Source organism: Ixodes scapularis, unplaced genomic scaffold, assembly GCF_016920785.2.
Source record: "Ixodes scapularis isolate PalLabHiFi unplaced genomic scaffold, ASM1692078v2 PGA_scaffold28__5_contigs__length_5199819, whole genome shotgun sequence".
Taxonomy (NCBI): domain Eukaryota; kingdom Metazoa; phylum Arthropoda; class Arachnida; order Ixodida; family Ixodidae; genus Ixodes; species Ixodes scapularis.
In genome coordinates, this window is record NW_024609855.1 from 122,565 (window position 1) to 138,180 (window position 15,616).

The 15,616-nt window shown below is 46.6% G+C and overlaps 2 protein-coding genes across 2 annotated transcripts; one reads left to right on the forward strand and one right to left on the reverse strand.

Moving 5' to 3' along the window:
• The first annotated feature begins 1,228 nt into the window (after positions 1–1,228).
• On the forward strand, positions 1,229–11,708 carry LOC120842464. Its single transcript, XM_040213597.1, has 5 exons — positions 1,229–1,581; positions 1,995–2,213; positions 2,620–2,649; positions 4,981–5,210; positions 11,134–11,708. The coding sequence occupies exons 1-5, from the start codon at positions 1,229–1,231 to the stop codon at positions 11,706–11,708; spliced, it is 1,407 nt and encodes a 468-aa protein (XP_040069531.1).
• A 1,071-nt stretch (positions 11,709–12,779) lies between these two features.
• On the reverse strand, positions 12,780–13,805 carry LOC120842488. The gene has a single exon (XM_040213628.3). The coding sequence runs from the start codon at positions 13,801–13,803 to the stop codon at positions 12,937–12,939; it is 867 nt and encodes a 288-aa protein (XP_040069562.3). The 5' UTR covers positions 13,804–13,805; the 3' UTR covers positions 12,780–12,936.
• Between the last annotated feature and the right edge of the window lie 1,811 nt (positions 13,806–15,616).

Genomic DNA, 15,616 nt, shown 5'->3' on the forward strand with positions numbered 1-15,616 from the left:
TATAGAATAGTCCGTGGGTATTTATTTCTAGGCCAACTCGTCGGCGTCAGTCGGTACAGGCGCTGGAGGCGTGATGAAAATGCTCGCAGATGTCGGCTTGACGAGCCCCAGACTCTCCCCTTATGGCAGATGGCAAATAAACCAACTACAATATTTGTCGACGGGCAATTGATTGAAGAGGCCAATCGGTAGTAGGATGACTCGACAAAGGATAATTCATAAAAAAATCCAACTCGTTGACAATTGTCTGTGAGGCCATTCAGTTTCCACATTGCACTCATCTTCTGTGTTAGAACACATACACATGTTAGACATTTTAATATGAGCAAGTTTCGGGCACCGGATATTTTTTTGAAAAGCTGTTTCACCGAATTTCGCATCTCCCGGTTCGTCGAATTCTGATATGAAATCATAATATAATTATTATACTTGTCACTTCTTCAATTAGAAATGGTTACAGATAATTATAATATAAAAGTAGGCTTTCGCAAAAATTATGTCGATTATAGGCTATGCCAACGTAGCCGAACAGTAAAAAAAATATTATGAGGGTGTTTTTTGTTAGGGTTCAGGAAAGACAAAGGTGATTCTTCAAATGAGCACTGGTCACACAGGCCGACTGGTAACATAATTAAAGTAAAAGCACCGACTTCACAGAACAGGAAAAAACAATTTCATTAGGCGTTTCGCCTCCCTTGCGGGAGGCATCTTCAGTAGTTACACAACAATGCCCGTGTAAGCTTCGTGGAGAGGGCCGCGTTTTTTGTTACACACGGATGTGTATGTCCCTGCGAACAAACCACGATTCTAGGAGTTTTCGGGAACCCCATCTGTCCTCCCTCGCCAAGGTCGTCGCGGCCGGGAAGTCAAAATAATGCCCCATTGTCCACACATAGTACACCAGTTCAGACTTCAGTCGGGTCGCGTGGGATGCGCACGTGACGTCACGCTTGTGTTTACAAAGCAAATGCAAAGTTCAACCTCAAGTCAACGCTATTTATCAAGAATGTCCGTATAAGCTTCGTGGAGAGGGCCGTGGTTTTTCTTACACACGGATGTGTCTCTGAGAACAAACAGGAGTTTAGGAGATTTTCGGGACCCCCATCTTTGTTATAGGGTGACTCGTTTATCGGACTGTTCGTCGCAGCGAGAGTACAGGGAAGGATAATAATTCATACCCTATTCGCGAATCCAACTGTCTATAGGGGGCGCCACTGCAGTTTTCAAGATGGCTGAGTTAGTGAGGGTCGGAGGTACTGGGAGATCCCTCCTAATAACAAGTATCCTAGCTTTCGCAAACGCGACCCTTTATTCCCGATGTTACGAGGAAGCGGACCTTTTGCTCCAGGCAAAACACCTTTTCCTGTGTGGAAAAACCGCGTCAACCGAGAACAGTGCGGACATACTCGCCCTGTGTCTCGCGACGAGTAGCGTCCGAGGAGACCCGCACGAAATCCACGTGAAACTCGTTGCCGGAGACGATGCTTTTAAGTTTCGTGTGGGAAGCGCATCCTGCTCGTGCGTGGCGGGACCTTCCGAGTGCTGCAAGCACGTAGTCGCCGTCCTCCTACACTGCAACAGGTATGTACCTATTTATGGGACTTTGTACTGAGGTACGGCAGCGAGGGTCTGAGATCGTCTTGCTGGATCTGTGTTCGTCACTCGCTCATATATGGATACAGGCACGCCGAGTACTAATAGCCGCTGTACACTTTGATGTCGCGCATTGAAGCACGATAGTTTCTGTGGCGGTGGCTGAAACACGCTCCAAAATGCGCCGTGATTGAGTGCCTCCCGGAGTTCTGTATGCCAGATTTTTTTACGCGCATGATACGTCGATCCGATCGTTGTTTCTCAATCTGGCACAATTTTTTCTGGCACGGTGGAAAATCTGAGAAAATATACGGCGTAATGCACATATCAAAACGCGAAATAGGAACTTCGCCGTTCACCGGAAAGATATGCAAACTTATGGTTTCGGTTTCATTTTACAGGACGGGAATTCATGCTCTCGAGGACTTGAGCTGCACTGATAAAGAGTGCTCGTGGAGGAAGGCGCCTGGAAAGGCACTGTACGGGGAGCCTGTGCCCGTGAAGGCATTTTGTCATGTAAGAATGCTGCCAGCCCCCCTGGAATGTTCTACCCAAGAGAAGGGGGAGATCTTGAAGCTGCTGACAGGCGCCTGCTACAACTCCGCGCTTGCCAAGCACAGGTAGTGAGAAACGCCCGAATTTAGAAATATATGAATGAACCCATACTAAAGTATTAGTACAGCAATTCCATAATCTTTGCAATTGCTTTTTTGTCGCACCTTCTGAGAGAGAATAATAAAATTTCATGTTACCTGGACGCTATCGATGATCAGTAGTATCTGCAATCACGTCAACATTAAGTATTCAGCATTGATCATAAGTAGTAGCAGTAACCATATCGACATTTAATTTAATTATTCAGCATTGATGATGAGTAGTTGCTGCAATCATGTCATGTTTAGTTTAATTACTCAGTAAGCAGCCTTAACCGAATAAACATCATGAAACCAGGAACCTGGTGGTTCTGAGTTGTGTATTAATTGTTGAAATTACTAATCCAATTGTTTATGGCTTTTTCTTGTACAGAAGAAGACGGCGGGCAGAACAGTCATGCAGGTGAGCTAAAATGTGCTTTTTTAGTCCCAGGAGCCGGCTGACTCACTGGCTCCGAGGCAAAGTGCTGGCCTACGGATCTTAAGTTGCCGGGCTCGAATCCCTGCCAAGGTGTCTGTAGTCTGGAGGTGGCTGCCTGTGGAAAGTGTGCAACGAGCCCTCTCCACAAGGCCCATTCACACAGGAGCATTTGTTTACATTTTCTTATGTTTCATTATCAGTCACTGGGACATCCGTGATTCGAATGTTGCGTGCACAGCTACTCTTTGAACTGGCTGCCATGGTTCATACAAAACACAGATTTACCTGTGATTCTTGATATAAGCTATCGTAACACAATGCAACATAACCAAACGGTGCTGTGCGAATGAGCCCTTTGCCTTTCATTGGGCCAAAACCGAGATTTCGGTTTCAGGTTGAAAGGTCCCCAGATGGTTGAAACGAATCCTCAATCCTTCACTTGGGTGTGCCAGATGCCCGAATTTGTTGTTTGCCCCCAGGAGCCTAACATGAGTCAACACTATTACGTAAAGTCTGCTCAAATTGGAACTCGGCAAGTGCAGTAATGCAAAATATTCTCAAATCGCACTAAAAATTAGTATGCGCGGCATAAAAAAGTTAGTATTTTTTGCCCACAACTTGCGAAGAAATGAAAGCGATAGCTGTAGCATGATAGCGCAATGCGGATGAAATGGCGCTGTCGCATACCCGAGGACGAAAGTGCAATGTGGTTAGTTCTTATAGCCGTTGTGGTTGGCATCACGCAAGCCGCTGACGACTGCCACCAGTAGTGATCTGTGAAGTAAGTGGGCAAGCGCGGTGGAAGTTTTTAAAACCATCCAACATTATGCGTAGCAGGTGGACACTGCCAAAGTGGGATTTCGTATAACGCGAGTAATGTTTGAAAACTAGGCTTTCAAGCAGATGACATGGAAGATTCTCCTTTTGTCGCGTCATTACTGGCAAGATGCCAGTGCAGTCGACGAGAAAACCCAGCTTCCCTGGCCTCACACCAGGAGTGGCAACGACATAAGACAAGGTTGAAATCCCTGTGAAGTGTTGCCCGTAAAGCTACTGCTTCAAAAGTTCCCGCAGATGGTTGGTGCCTTAGGTTCCATCATTGGCAAAGAACAAGACGACCTAAACAGATGCTGCAGAATATGTATGCCTCAGTTTGACTTGCCACAACTTGTTGCATTCAATGCGGTCATGGAAACATCATAATGCGCTAAGGATGCGCGTCGCATTCAAATCGCGGTGGATCGAGACGGCGAATGAGCATTCATTCAGCCCATGTAAACGAAGGTCGCATCGCATTTTGGAATGGGGAGGATTATGGGAAGGTGTTCATTGCGGGAGCGAGTGAACAGCTGAGAACATGGCAATCCCGTGTGGTTGCCTGCATTTTCTCTCGAGAAGAAGCGCAAGCTTTTATTGCCATGATAAGTGAGCAGGATATAGCTGAGCTGCCCGGTGAGGGTGGCACCCGTCCAAGCCTTGCGAAGTACGGCTTGTGCGTCCGAGGGAGTCCCTAAAGACTTTGGTGCAAGCACGAACGACGCCGAGAACTCCGAGCACTGCATGGCAACGCTGAACGAGCAGCTCAGGAGTACTACCTCGGTGCCGTTTCTGGCTGCGCCGGAGCCTTTCGGCCTCAAGATCCGATTTGTCCGGTCGGCGAGGTGAAGTGCGGTGGTGTCCTCGGAGCGTTTGGAAATGATCTCGCTCGCCAGGGCATGTGCACACACGTCACCTCTGGTTTAGAGTGGCCGTACGGCCCGGCCCGGAGGCCAAAACACTTGGGTTTTGGTGTTTCTTCAAACTTGTAACTTCTTGCACAGCACCGAAGACAGCGGAAAAGATCATTATGCTTGTCGAAAGCGTCGAAAGGCATTCATGTGTGATGCACCGGAAATTGTGGTCACCTGGTGCGGCTGGCAGTGGTGTACCAACTGGCAAACCAGACCCCCCCCCCAGGGCCAGGCGGCGGTGCCTTTGGTATCCCTCGGGCGCCGCCGGTCAGTGTTTGCCCTGCCCAGTGACGGCTGTTTCAGGGGGGGGGGGGGGGGCAAAACACATACTTTGCCCCCCCGGTTGGTACACCCATGGCGGCTGGTGCCAGAAGCATAGCTTTAACTTTGAGCTTTGACACGGCGTGACGCTACCTCCACGTAGGGCTTGGTGAGCATTCATGTAAACGTTGCCGCATCGGCTTTATTCGAAGAATGACTGGAGTCGACGCGCTAAAGTCGCATCCATGTAAACACGGCTGCAGTCATGAAACAACATGTTATCTTGTTCATAAAAGTAAATCTCCATGGGTGCTCTGTCCAGTGCCCCGGAACCTCCGAGCTTGGATGAGAGATACCGGCACATCATACAATGCTGCGAGGGCAGCAATGTGTTGGCGAGGCTTGCGGAGATTCCGGCATGTCTTCCTGAAGGCTGCTCTTCCTTCTACGAGAAGGAGGTGGTGGTCCCCGTTGATGTAGCTACTGTCATGCTGCACGACACCAGAGACAACAAAGCCGCCTGGATGCTGCAACGACGATGCCGGGTTACAGGCAAGTGACTTGTGTACTAATGACCGTAGTAATGTATTTGTGGCCAGTTAACTTGCCGGCAGTAATTTCTTTCCCTATGTACCAAAGTTAAGACAGAAACAGGATACTGTCTTTCTTAAGTCAATTTATTTTGTAGACCAACTGGCAACAGGCCCCTTTGTCACAGCACATTTGTCATAGGGTGATTTAGAAGAAAAAAATGTCGTACAATAACGGCTAGTTTGTCTCAAAGCAATGTTTTGTTCTACTTAGGTCAACCTGGCAAAAACCAATACAAGGTCTGCAAGGATGGTTGAGAGCAAAGATTTTGTATGAAATTGTGCAGTTATAGGCCAACCAGTGCATGCTGCCTGCATTCTTGGACATTGTTATTGAAAAGACACGTCAGTGTTGGCTGGGCAAATCTTAATTAGGTTGTCAAATCAGCACATGTGATGCGACAACTTTCCACGACTTGGGTGTCTGTTTGAGAAAAGTGGTGCACCTCAGTTGTCAGCTGCATACACTGCCAGCCCACCTGCAATTCACGAGCTCCACTTCTTGACATGATGCCATCTTGGTACAGTACAATTTTGCAAGCTTATGTGAGCTTATATTTCGCAAGCCATGCACCATTCATCACAGTTATAAAGCTATGTGACTCTGTTCTCCTTTGGGTTGTCTCTAGGATTTTTTGTACAGTCACGGGCAAGGTAAGCTGAAATGGCAGAGTACCGACCTAATGGTACTATTAGCACTGCCCTAACTCAAGAAATTGAACTAGTAATGAGGGATTGCAATGGCATGTTATCTGACTCCTCCCTTTTGCCTGTTGAGACATCAGAGAAATTATTTGACTGATGCAGGAGCCACGCGCCCAGATAATGAAGGTCGCAACAAGTGTGGGTAAGCGGTAGCAAAGACTAAAGGTAAATCACATTAAAGTGGCCCTAAAATGCAGAAAAAAAACGGGCAGAGTACCTCACAGTGCTTACCACACACTGCAATCTCATCCGCATGCTGTCTCTGGTTGACAGTTAAAGGGCAACTCCACTCAATTCCAAAAGTTTTGGGATAATGAGTGATTTCACATTAAAAAGCACGAATAAAAGACACCACGTCATTGGCTTCGCGAAAAATGATATATGTATTGTTAAATCTTACTTTAAACGTAAGCTGAAACCGAAACTTCGACTCCATCTGGCAGCATTAGCCTCGGGCCACCAAAGACATGGCTATCACGTTGTACGAGATGTCACGCGATGCTCTACGCAACTATGGGCGGAATCGGGGCAAGCCATTGTAGGGGCAGGCATGTGCAATCGCCTGTCCCAACGGTACAATCGCCGCTAAGTGTCGTGTGCACTGCTGTCTTCACCACGTTTTGGTGTCTACGACATTAGACGACGACTGCACAACTGCAGCATCAGTCTGCACACTTAGTGTGAATGAAACTCTGAGACAATAATCACAAACATTGAGACTTCGACAGCAGTGGTCGAGAAGCGGGAGACTGTGGTAACGGCGAGACGGCTCCCAAGAAGCTCACTGCGCAGGTGCATTATGCCAGTCATGCGGGCACTGTTGAGCGCAGAGAAGAAATTTTGCTGACGTCACCTGTTACGCCTGCCCGGAGAAGAAAAAAAACAAAAAAAAAACAAACAATGGTCATGGTCAAACAAACAGAATGGTCATGAGGTGGAGCTTAATGTTCGCAATGCCATAGCCTTGACTGCGCTGTTGGTTGCGCCTCAATTCGCCCGCTAGAGTCAGCTGATTTCGGCAACTTGGCGAGTTGCAAAGTTTTCCGGACCGTTTAAGAAACATTTAGACAGAACTAGGTCGTAATATTTTATATCTGGTCTTCCTAGATGATACGGAAGAGGACTGCATTGTTTTTTCAACAACAAAAATGAAGCGGAGTTGCCTTTTTAAACTTTGTTCGCCGGGGCAATGCCACCAGTATCTTTTGATCATTGCTCAGTCGTTTCAGTTTACATTGTCTACGACTGTATATACCATTTTGTTTAATGAAACTTCAGTCACACTTTCCTTCACTTGCTGCTATAAACATATAAAAAAAATATTTCTGCTTTATTGAGCCAGATCATGCTTTTGCTATTTGAGCCCTTCTATTTTTTATCTATTCATTCAACATGTCATTACCATGCAGTGATATTGATTAACATAGCAAGTGGTGCTTGGTGCACTCGCCGACCATGTGGCTGTGAAGCAAAGCACCGGCCCAGAGCCGTATATTGGGAGAGTTTGGCCAGTGGGTGTGGCGACGAAGCCGCTGGAGAGGGGAAAAGTGAAGGAAAGGGAGGAGAGCGCCAAAGGAGTGAGAGAAAGAAGGGAACGAAGAGGAAATGACTGCCATTTTGACGCAACGCTGTCGGCACCGAGCACTGTTGAGGCTATGCGTCGTCTGCTACGGGCTTATTTCTTTTTCGCCTGAATAGAAGTTAGCGTTCAAACGTGGAGAAACCTAATTTGCTAGCTTTTTGAGCCACAAAGGAATAACACTATATCATTTTCTTGACAGAGCCTGCTAAATAAAAGGAAAGAACCGAAATTTGTATGTCGATCCCATGCATTCAGCCAGGCGAAGGAGTAAAAATGGCGGCACTCCCGCTCAGCTGGGAACAGCCGGGAGTTCACGCGCATGTGCTCACGCCTCTCGCTCTGTGCCGCGGGCTGATTAGCTCACTTGGGAGGGGCGCGTTCCGGCGGCGAGATCATAGACTGGTCAAACTCTCCCCATATACAGCTCTGCACCGGCCCACGGATCCACAGTTGCTTGGATTTTCAAATCCAAGCCAAGGTGCTTGCAATCGGACAGAGGCTTACAGCGCAAAAGGTGCATTGTAGCCAAGATTGCGGTTGCCTGACAAAAGATCCCCAGGTGGCCAAAATTTATCCTTACCCCTCCTCTAGAGCATACCAGATGCCCTTTGTTAGTTTAGTATGTAAAACCTCCAAATTTGTTTTTGCGCTTGCTGCACTGTAGTCACAGCTCACAAGAAATTGGTGTGCAGTCTAGAAATGTGTCTGTCTTCATGTATGAAGCCCTTGTTCTGCGACTATCATCGTGTGATGTGTCTCATCGACACCAGTTGGTGTTTGTGCACGTGTATCTCCTGCTTAAAAGCACATTTTATAGGTTACTAAGAATCCTTGCACTCACAATGTGACCAATTGTACAAAAGACAGGTTGCTTTATGACAAATGTTTCTTGGTCAAAAAGTTCTGTTACCTGCTAGCCTGTGGTGAGCGCACGTCCTCAGCACAACAGAAACTCCAGAGAAATTGTCAACAGTCTAGAGGGCTTTTGCACGACACAAGGGACAATCACAAGCGAGTAGACACGTACAAGCGCAAACTTTCAACTAGTTTATTCGTGCTCGATCGACCACGAAACTTCAGAAAGAGCATGCGCAGCACGCTACACAGAAGAAAAAAGGAAACGGAAAACAGATAGAAAAGTCACCTACCAAGACACATTGCACGATAGTCATTATCTAACCAGCAATCCGGATAAAAACTACACTTCACTTTCAAACAAAGAAACCGAGGTATCGCTAACACAGTCGGGTCCCTTCTTCATATAAAAAGCTTCCATCAATTTTCTGGCTGTTCTATCTTTGCTTCTGCCCAAGATTCTGATCTCCTGAAATCGCGCCTCACACCCACAGTCGGCACAGTGAGTTGGCAAGTGTTAATTGCCTTTATTCTTGATTGACAATTCATGTTCCCGTGCGCGGTCATTAACGCAGCGTCCAGTTTGACCAATATACACTTTCCCACACGAGAGCGGAATCTCGTATACCACCGCTGTGGCACAATCCACAAACGGTCGGGCGTGCTTTTTGTTGCAGCTACTCGTCTTCTCTCTTCCCGAGGAAATCCTCGGACAAAGGCCCGCAAGCTTGCGTGGCACAGAGAACACGAAAGGTACATTGTACCTATTCGCTACCTTCTTCAGGTTGTGGGACACTTTATGTATGTACAGGACCACTTCTGGTCTACAGTCCCTTTGTGGCGGCTCTGGCCGCGTCCTTTGCTTTTCTTTCGTCTTCTGAACTCTAAAGCTTCTAAACCCATGAACTCTAAAAGCTTTGTCGATGGCGGTGTCTTGAAGGTTTTTAGATACGTTGACGACTTTTTAATCCTTTTAAAAAAACAACACCTGCTTAGTTATGACGACTCTGTAGATGAGATTTTAACCGCTTTTAGAGTTCATGGGTTGGGCCTGTCCTTTACACATGAGCTTCCAACCCCTGACTCACTCCAGTTCCTGGATATAAAACTGATGTTAAAAAGTAATAATTTATGCTGGTATTATAACCCTCGAGCACAGAAGAGGCTGCTGTCGTATGACTCGGCTCACTCGGAAACTGTTAAGCGAGCCATCGCCTCCCTCTGCTTAGGGTCCGCCCTCAGGAAGTCGTGCCCACACTCTATGCACAGAAGCTTTGATGATCAGGTAGCCAGACTGAAGTCTGCTGGTTTCCCCTGCTCGGTCATTACGGCGGTTGCCGAGACGTTGCTCCAGAAGACCAAAGAAGAGCAAAGGACGCGGCCAGAGCCGCCACAAAGGGACTGTAGACCAGAAGTGGTCCCGTACATACATAAAGTGTCCCACAACCTGAAGAAGGTAGCGAACAGGTACAATGTACCTTTCGTGTTCTCTGTGCCACGCAAGCTTGCGGGCCTTTGTCCAAGGATTTCCTCGGGAAGAGAGAAGACGAGTGGCTGCAACAAAAAGCACGCCTGATCGTTTGGGGATTGTGCCACAGCGGTGGAATGCGAGATTCCGCTCTCGCGTGGGAAAGTGTATATTGGTCAAACTGGACGCTGCGTTAATGACCGCGCACGGGAACATGAATTGTCAATCAAGAATAAAGGCAATTCACACTTGCCAACTCACTGTGCCGACTGTGGGTGTGAGGCGTGATTTCAAGAGATCAGGATCTTGGGCAGAAGCAAAGATATAACAGCCAGAGAATTGATGGAAGCTTTTTATATAAAGAAGGGACCCGACTGTGTTAGCGATACCTCGGTTTCTTTGTTTGAAAGTGAAGTGCAGTTTTTATCCGGATTGCTGGTTAGATAATGACTATCGTGCAATGTGTCTTGGTAGGTGACTTTTCTATCTGTTTCTCGTTTCGTTTTTTCTTCTGTGTAGCGTGCTGCGCATGCTCTTTCTGAAGTTTCGTGGTCGATCGAGCACGAATAAACTAGTTGAAAGTTTGCGCTTGTCCGTGTCTACTCGCTTGTGATTGTCCCTTGTGTCGCGCAAAAAACCCTCTAGACTGCATCATGAACCAACTAGGCCGACAACAAGTTTTAACTAAATTGTCAACACAAGAGTTGTGCATCTGATTTAGGCAGGTTCTTTTTCTTTTTTTTGCACAAGTTTCATTTGGAAGTGTAATTTTTGTTTTTCATTTCTCACTAGTGCTCAGGTAACATATTGAAAGTCAACCTGGTCAGATAACATATTGAAAGGCAACCTGTCAGTAGTCATACCCTCATTATTTCGAAGTCTGTGAACCGAAGAAACAGAGAAGTCAAAACAGGCTTGTTGTAATTTCTTGTCTAAGGTTCACAGTGCGTGGAAGTTAAAAAGTTGCCTGCTTTATTTTCTATTCTATCTACTCGTGCACAATGTGACAGTCTCTGACTAAACCACCAGTATGAAGTGTTTCGTAAATCATGCCGGGATAGAAAAGTAGTTATTTTCTTTCAAACCAACTCACTGATGAGATAAGCGGAATGGGATGCTGTTATGCTGCATGAACAATCTCAGAAGACCAACTATTGGATTTAAACTGTTGTTGCTTGTGGTACAACTTTCAGGCAAGGCAGATTCCAATTTGTTCTGCACTGTGTTCACTGAAATGAAAACCTAAGACAATCTGTTTGTCCGGTCTTATTGCAGGGACAACATGCTACCCGCTCTACACTTACAAGCTGGGAGACTGGAACAAGAAAGTTCCCTCCTTAATGCAGCCGTCATTCCGTGGCAACGCTTCAACTGCCTACGGCCAGCGCTGCGAACCGAAGGCACGAAAGAAGTACGAGACTGAGAGCCAAGTAGAGGTTTTTACTTGTGGCCTCCTTGTCTCGCCAAAAAACCCCTGGCTAGGCTGCTCCCCGGACGGAGTTGTGTTCGAGGGAGGAAGACCAACAAAGTTAGTGGAAATCAAATGCCCTACGAAGGGACAAACTGTAACTGCAAAAGCAGTTCTGGCAGCCTGCGACTTTCTGGATTGTGATGAGGCAGGCAATTACATGCCAAAGCAACGCCACACCTACTATGCCCAGATGCAACTTGGAATGGTGCTTCTGGACGTGAGGAAGTGCGACATGGTGATTTATGCCGACAAAGATGAATCCATCGAAGTCATTAGTGTGGACTTTGATGAAGCCTTTACCTTGCCGCTGCTCACGAAAGTGAAGGATCTGTACTTTACGCATGTGCTGCCGATTTTGTGCTCAACAGCAGATGTTTAGTTAAGCAAACACTGCATTATCTTTGACCAACAGTGGCTTGCCACATGACCATGTGGTGAACTGCCCAGCAATGATCATCTCCTAGACAACAAATTTGAAGTGCTGAATGTATGACGTCGCCTAAAGAAGGTCAACGCCAGGCACAGATTGGACACGAGGACAGCATTTGGCCGGGACCACTGATACAAGCACTCATTGGCCTTCTTTAGGCGACATCGTGCATTCAGTACTTCGGGTTTGTTGCCTGGGGGGAGTTGTGAAAGCGTGCAATATTTTAATTACAGTTAGCGGGAGCATGGGACTACGTGGAATCTAGCAGCCCGGCGCACAACTGCAGCGCAACCGTATCGCTGCTTTTCTGGTTAGGCTTTTTGATGTTGTATTGCATTTTTGTATTATTTCGAAATAACTTTATTGTTACTTATTTATTGTTTGCACACAATGAGTGGCCGAGTGTGTTAACGCACTACAGCTTGGTGCATGTGGAGCGAAAGCTTGTGCTGCGGAAACCAGGGACACTAAAGTTAGTCCCCTCCTCTATTCGTTTCAATCTGGATGAGCACCGCATCATTGTGTATGTTTTAAGCTTTCAGGATTCTGTGCATTTTATTTAAATTATTTATCAATATTTATTCTGGTTAACTTCACTGGAGTACAAATTCTGGTATTTGTAGAGCCTCGGCTTATGTATGAGACATCTTCATGTTTGTTAAATGTGAAAATTGTAACTTTTGGGCCAATAAGCTCCTAGATCAACCTATGTGTCTGTTGTGAATGAAAACTATTGTGAATGATGTGGGTATGTGCAATATTTTATTGACAATAAAAGGGATAGTAACAGCTCATGTTTCATTCAAGAACTTGCATTTCTGAGATACTACTAGGTTTGAGGCTGCTACTCCAAGATTTCCATCCATCGGAATCTTTGTAATAATATGAGCATCACTCATTAAATTTCACTGAAAAACATAAACACACACACATACAAGCATAAAAAAAAACGAAGAAGGATTGCATTAAAATAAAACCATGAAGCACACAAGATGCCCAAAAATTCTATATGTGCTCACTATTATTAGAGATAGGTTACCCTTTTTTTGTAATAAGGGTTTGGAAAGAGTCTCTTTTGGTGGTTACAAACAAAATTGGAACTGAAAAAAAAAAAAAAAAACCCTCTGAATTCTAACAATATTGTATTCAAACCTCGTGGCCTAAAAAAAAAAAACTCCTACATGAACTTGTTATCCGCCAGAACAGAAGGGGATAAATTGGCTAAGCCACATGCAATACTGAGCATGTCATCAGCTAGTGGCACCATGTTCCAGGGCATCTTCTGGGACACCATCTTCAATAGCTTAATTCTTTGAATGACCCTTTCCACGTGAACTCTTGCCGCAGCTATATGCTTAGTGGCAAGAGCTTCAGCCTTGGTCAACTGCTTTTTGGCATGCAGGAAGGGGGGCCTCACTACAGCTATAAGCCTCGATTCGCATGTGGCGTCTATAAGAAAACCTTTGTCAACCATGATGTGGTCGATGCCAGGCAACAACTTATCAACTAAACCACTCTGGTCGAAGATTACCTTGTCTGAGGCCCGCCCTCCGTAACCACTACTTAGGTACGTAATCAAGCCACCGGGTGAAACACCTATCATGAACTTTACGGTGTGTCCCTTTTTGTAGTGCGAATACGTGCTTATTCGACATTTCAGGCACTTTGGCCTCCCAACAGGGATTTCGGTACAGTCCAGCACAATGCGGACGTGAGAAAACTTCTCGAAACACGTCGGCATGTTGTGCAAAACCTCGTCCTTAGAGGGCCAAGTTATTGCGCATTTCAAGAATTCTGCAAGGACCTTTGTTGTCTGCTTCACAGTGGTGCTTACCGTGGATGGGGACACACCAAACACATTAGAAAGAAAATGAAATGTCAGAGCATGCTTGAAAGCCATCATGGTCAAGATTATTCTGTCTCTCGCTGGCAGTACAGCTCTTGATGATGTGGGCATCTTTTCAGACATGAGCTTCTCCAAAGCATTGAGAAGCTCCATGTTGGGGAGGCCAGTGAAAGAACACACATTTCCTTGATTGACCATGCGAGAAAAGTTCTCCCCAAAGTCTCCACTTGACACTTGTGCGCCTTGGTCGAGGAGAACTACTGGGGATGGGCGAGGTCTCTCCAACAGCACTGGAGATTGTAGAGGAGCATCTTCCTCTTCAGCGAAACTTGCGCCGTCCTCTTGGTCAGAATGCGTTTCTGCTTCGCAAAGTGCAACCTAGGACAAAGTTCAAGCATTTGTAACCAACTTTAGTGTCAGTGGTGTGAAGACATAGTTTGTGTCAAGCTAAGAACTCAGCAGAAAAAGTCACTCAGAGGAATTCATATCTCTCTGCCAGCCAATCGTTTCCCCTCATTTTCTCACATCACGAAACAAACCTTTTCAACATAGTGCACATTGTTTTGAACATTGGCTTTGCCGAGGGTGCCAGTTTCTGCAAGTGATTATTCTGCCTTTTACTTCAGCATTGTACTGGTATCTGCTTTAGCGTGCGGTAGTTTCTGTGTGACGATGTGAGACTTCAATGGTCACGTGGATGTTTATGACTTGGGGTGCAGCGGAGGGGGAGGGGAGTGAAAATGCCTGTCTATATTATACAACTGGCTGGATTTTTTTTGGGGTGGAGGGGGGCTAAAGTCTCATAAGCCTCCCCCCTGGCTACGCTGCTGATGTCGCAGTTGAAGTGTTTAGTTCCCTTGCTCAGACAGTCATGTAAGCCATGCCCACCGAGAGAACACCTCCTAGATAAAGCCGTAGTGCTGATAGAGATGTCATCAGAGAAGGCCAACGCTGGGCACAGATTGGACACGACAATTGCGTCAACATTTGGCTCAAACTTGACTCTAAGCTGAGCGCTGACGCAGCACTTGTTTCTAATGTGTCCAGTGTTGGCCTACGCTGGTGACGCATAAGTGTTAGCACCACTGCCTTGTCTTTTAAGTGATGTCGGTCAAGACCAGCAGAACCTTCGTCCGTGCCGGTGGCTTCTCTTCGTCCGTTCAGTCTTCGCCCTGAGACAAGTATGTCGCAAAATTGTCGCAGTGTGTGCATTTCTGTACGATGGTTTCTGTGGCGTGCCGAGAAAAAACGCTGCGGTCTCCACTGTTGATGCGATGTGCTGCGTGAGACACTCATTTAGAGGGGGGGGGGGGTCCGGATGTCCGGACCCCCATCTTGATTTCTGCATGTGTAAAATTTAGGGCGTGGAAACGAAGGGGTGGGGGGGGTTCCTCAACATATGGTACGCAGTCCAACACCTGACCCCCCCCCCCCCGCCCCTCCCCTCTGGAAATTCCTGCATCCGCCTCGTGACACTACCGCCATGCTGGTGTCAGCAGAACAAAAATAAGCCAGCACCGTCTTGCTGGCTTACCAAACTTCTTTTGCTCCCCTGTTCGATTTAATAAATGTAGAATGCTCCGTAACAATGCCTTCAAAGCGGTATTTATTTTTCCGCAAACTTAGCCCCTTTGCAAGGCCTCATTGTTGTGATAAGTGGGATGGTAAATCAGGTAAGCAGCGGTTAGTAACAATTGTGGCCTACAGTCAACCTCGATGACACTGGTAGGAAATCTTTAGGCACTTTGCATCATGTGAATGATGCAGTTACTTTTGCCACCTTGCGGCAATGACATTCTGCTCGATTAATAGCGTGCTTCGCTCCCTTTGCTCGCACTACTTTTCAACAGCGGAGGCACTTGCAATGGGCACATTGCACCTGTGGGGTGGAGCATCTACTGAGTTCTTAACCAATCACTGACCATAATACATGTGGCAGGCACGTAGATCCTGGCTACGTGCCTCACATGTGGTGTGTGACCACCAGTCTGAAAGAGAGGTGCCGTCATAT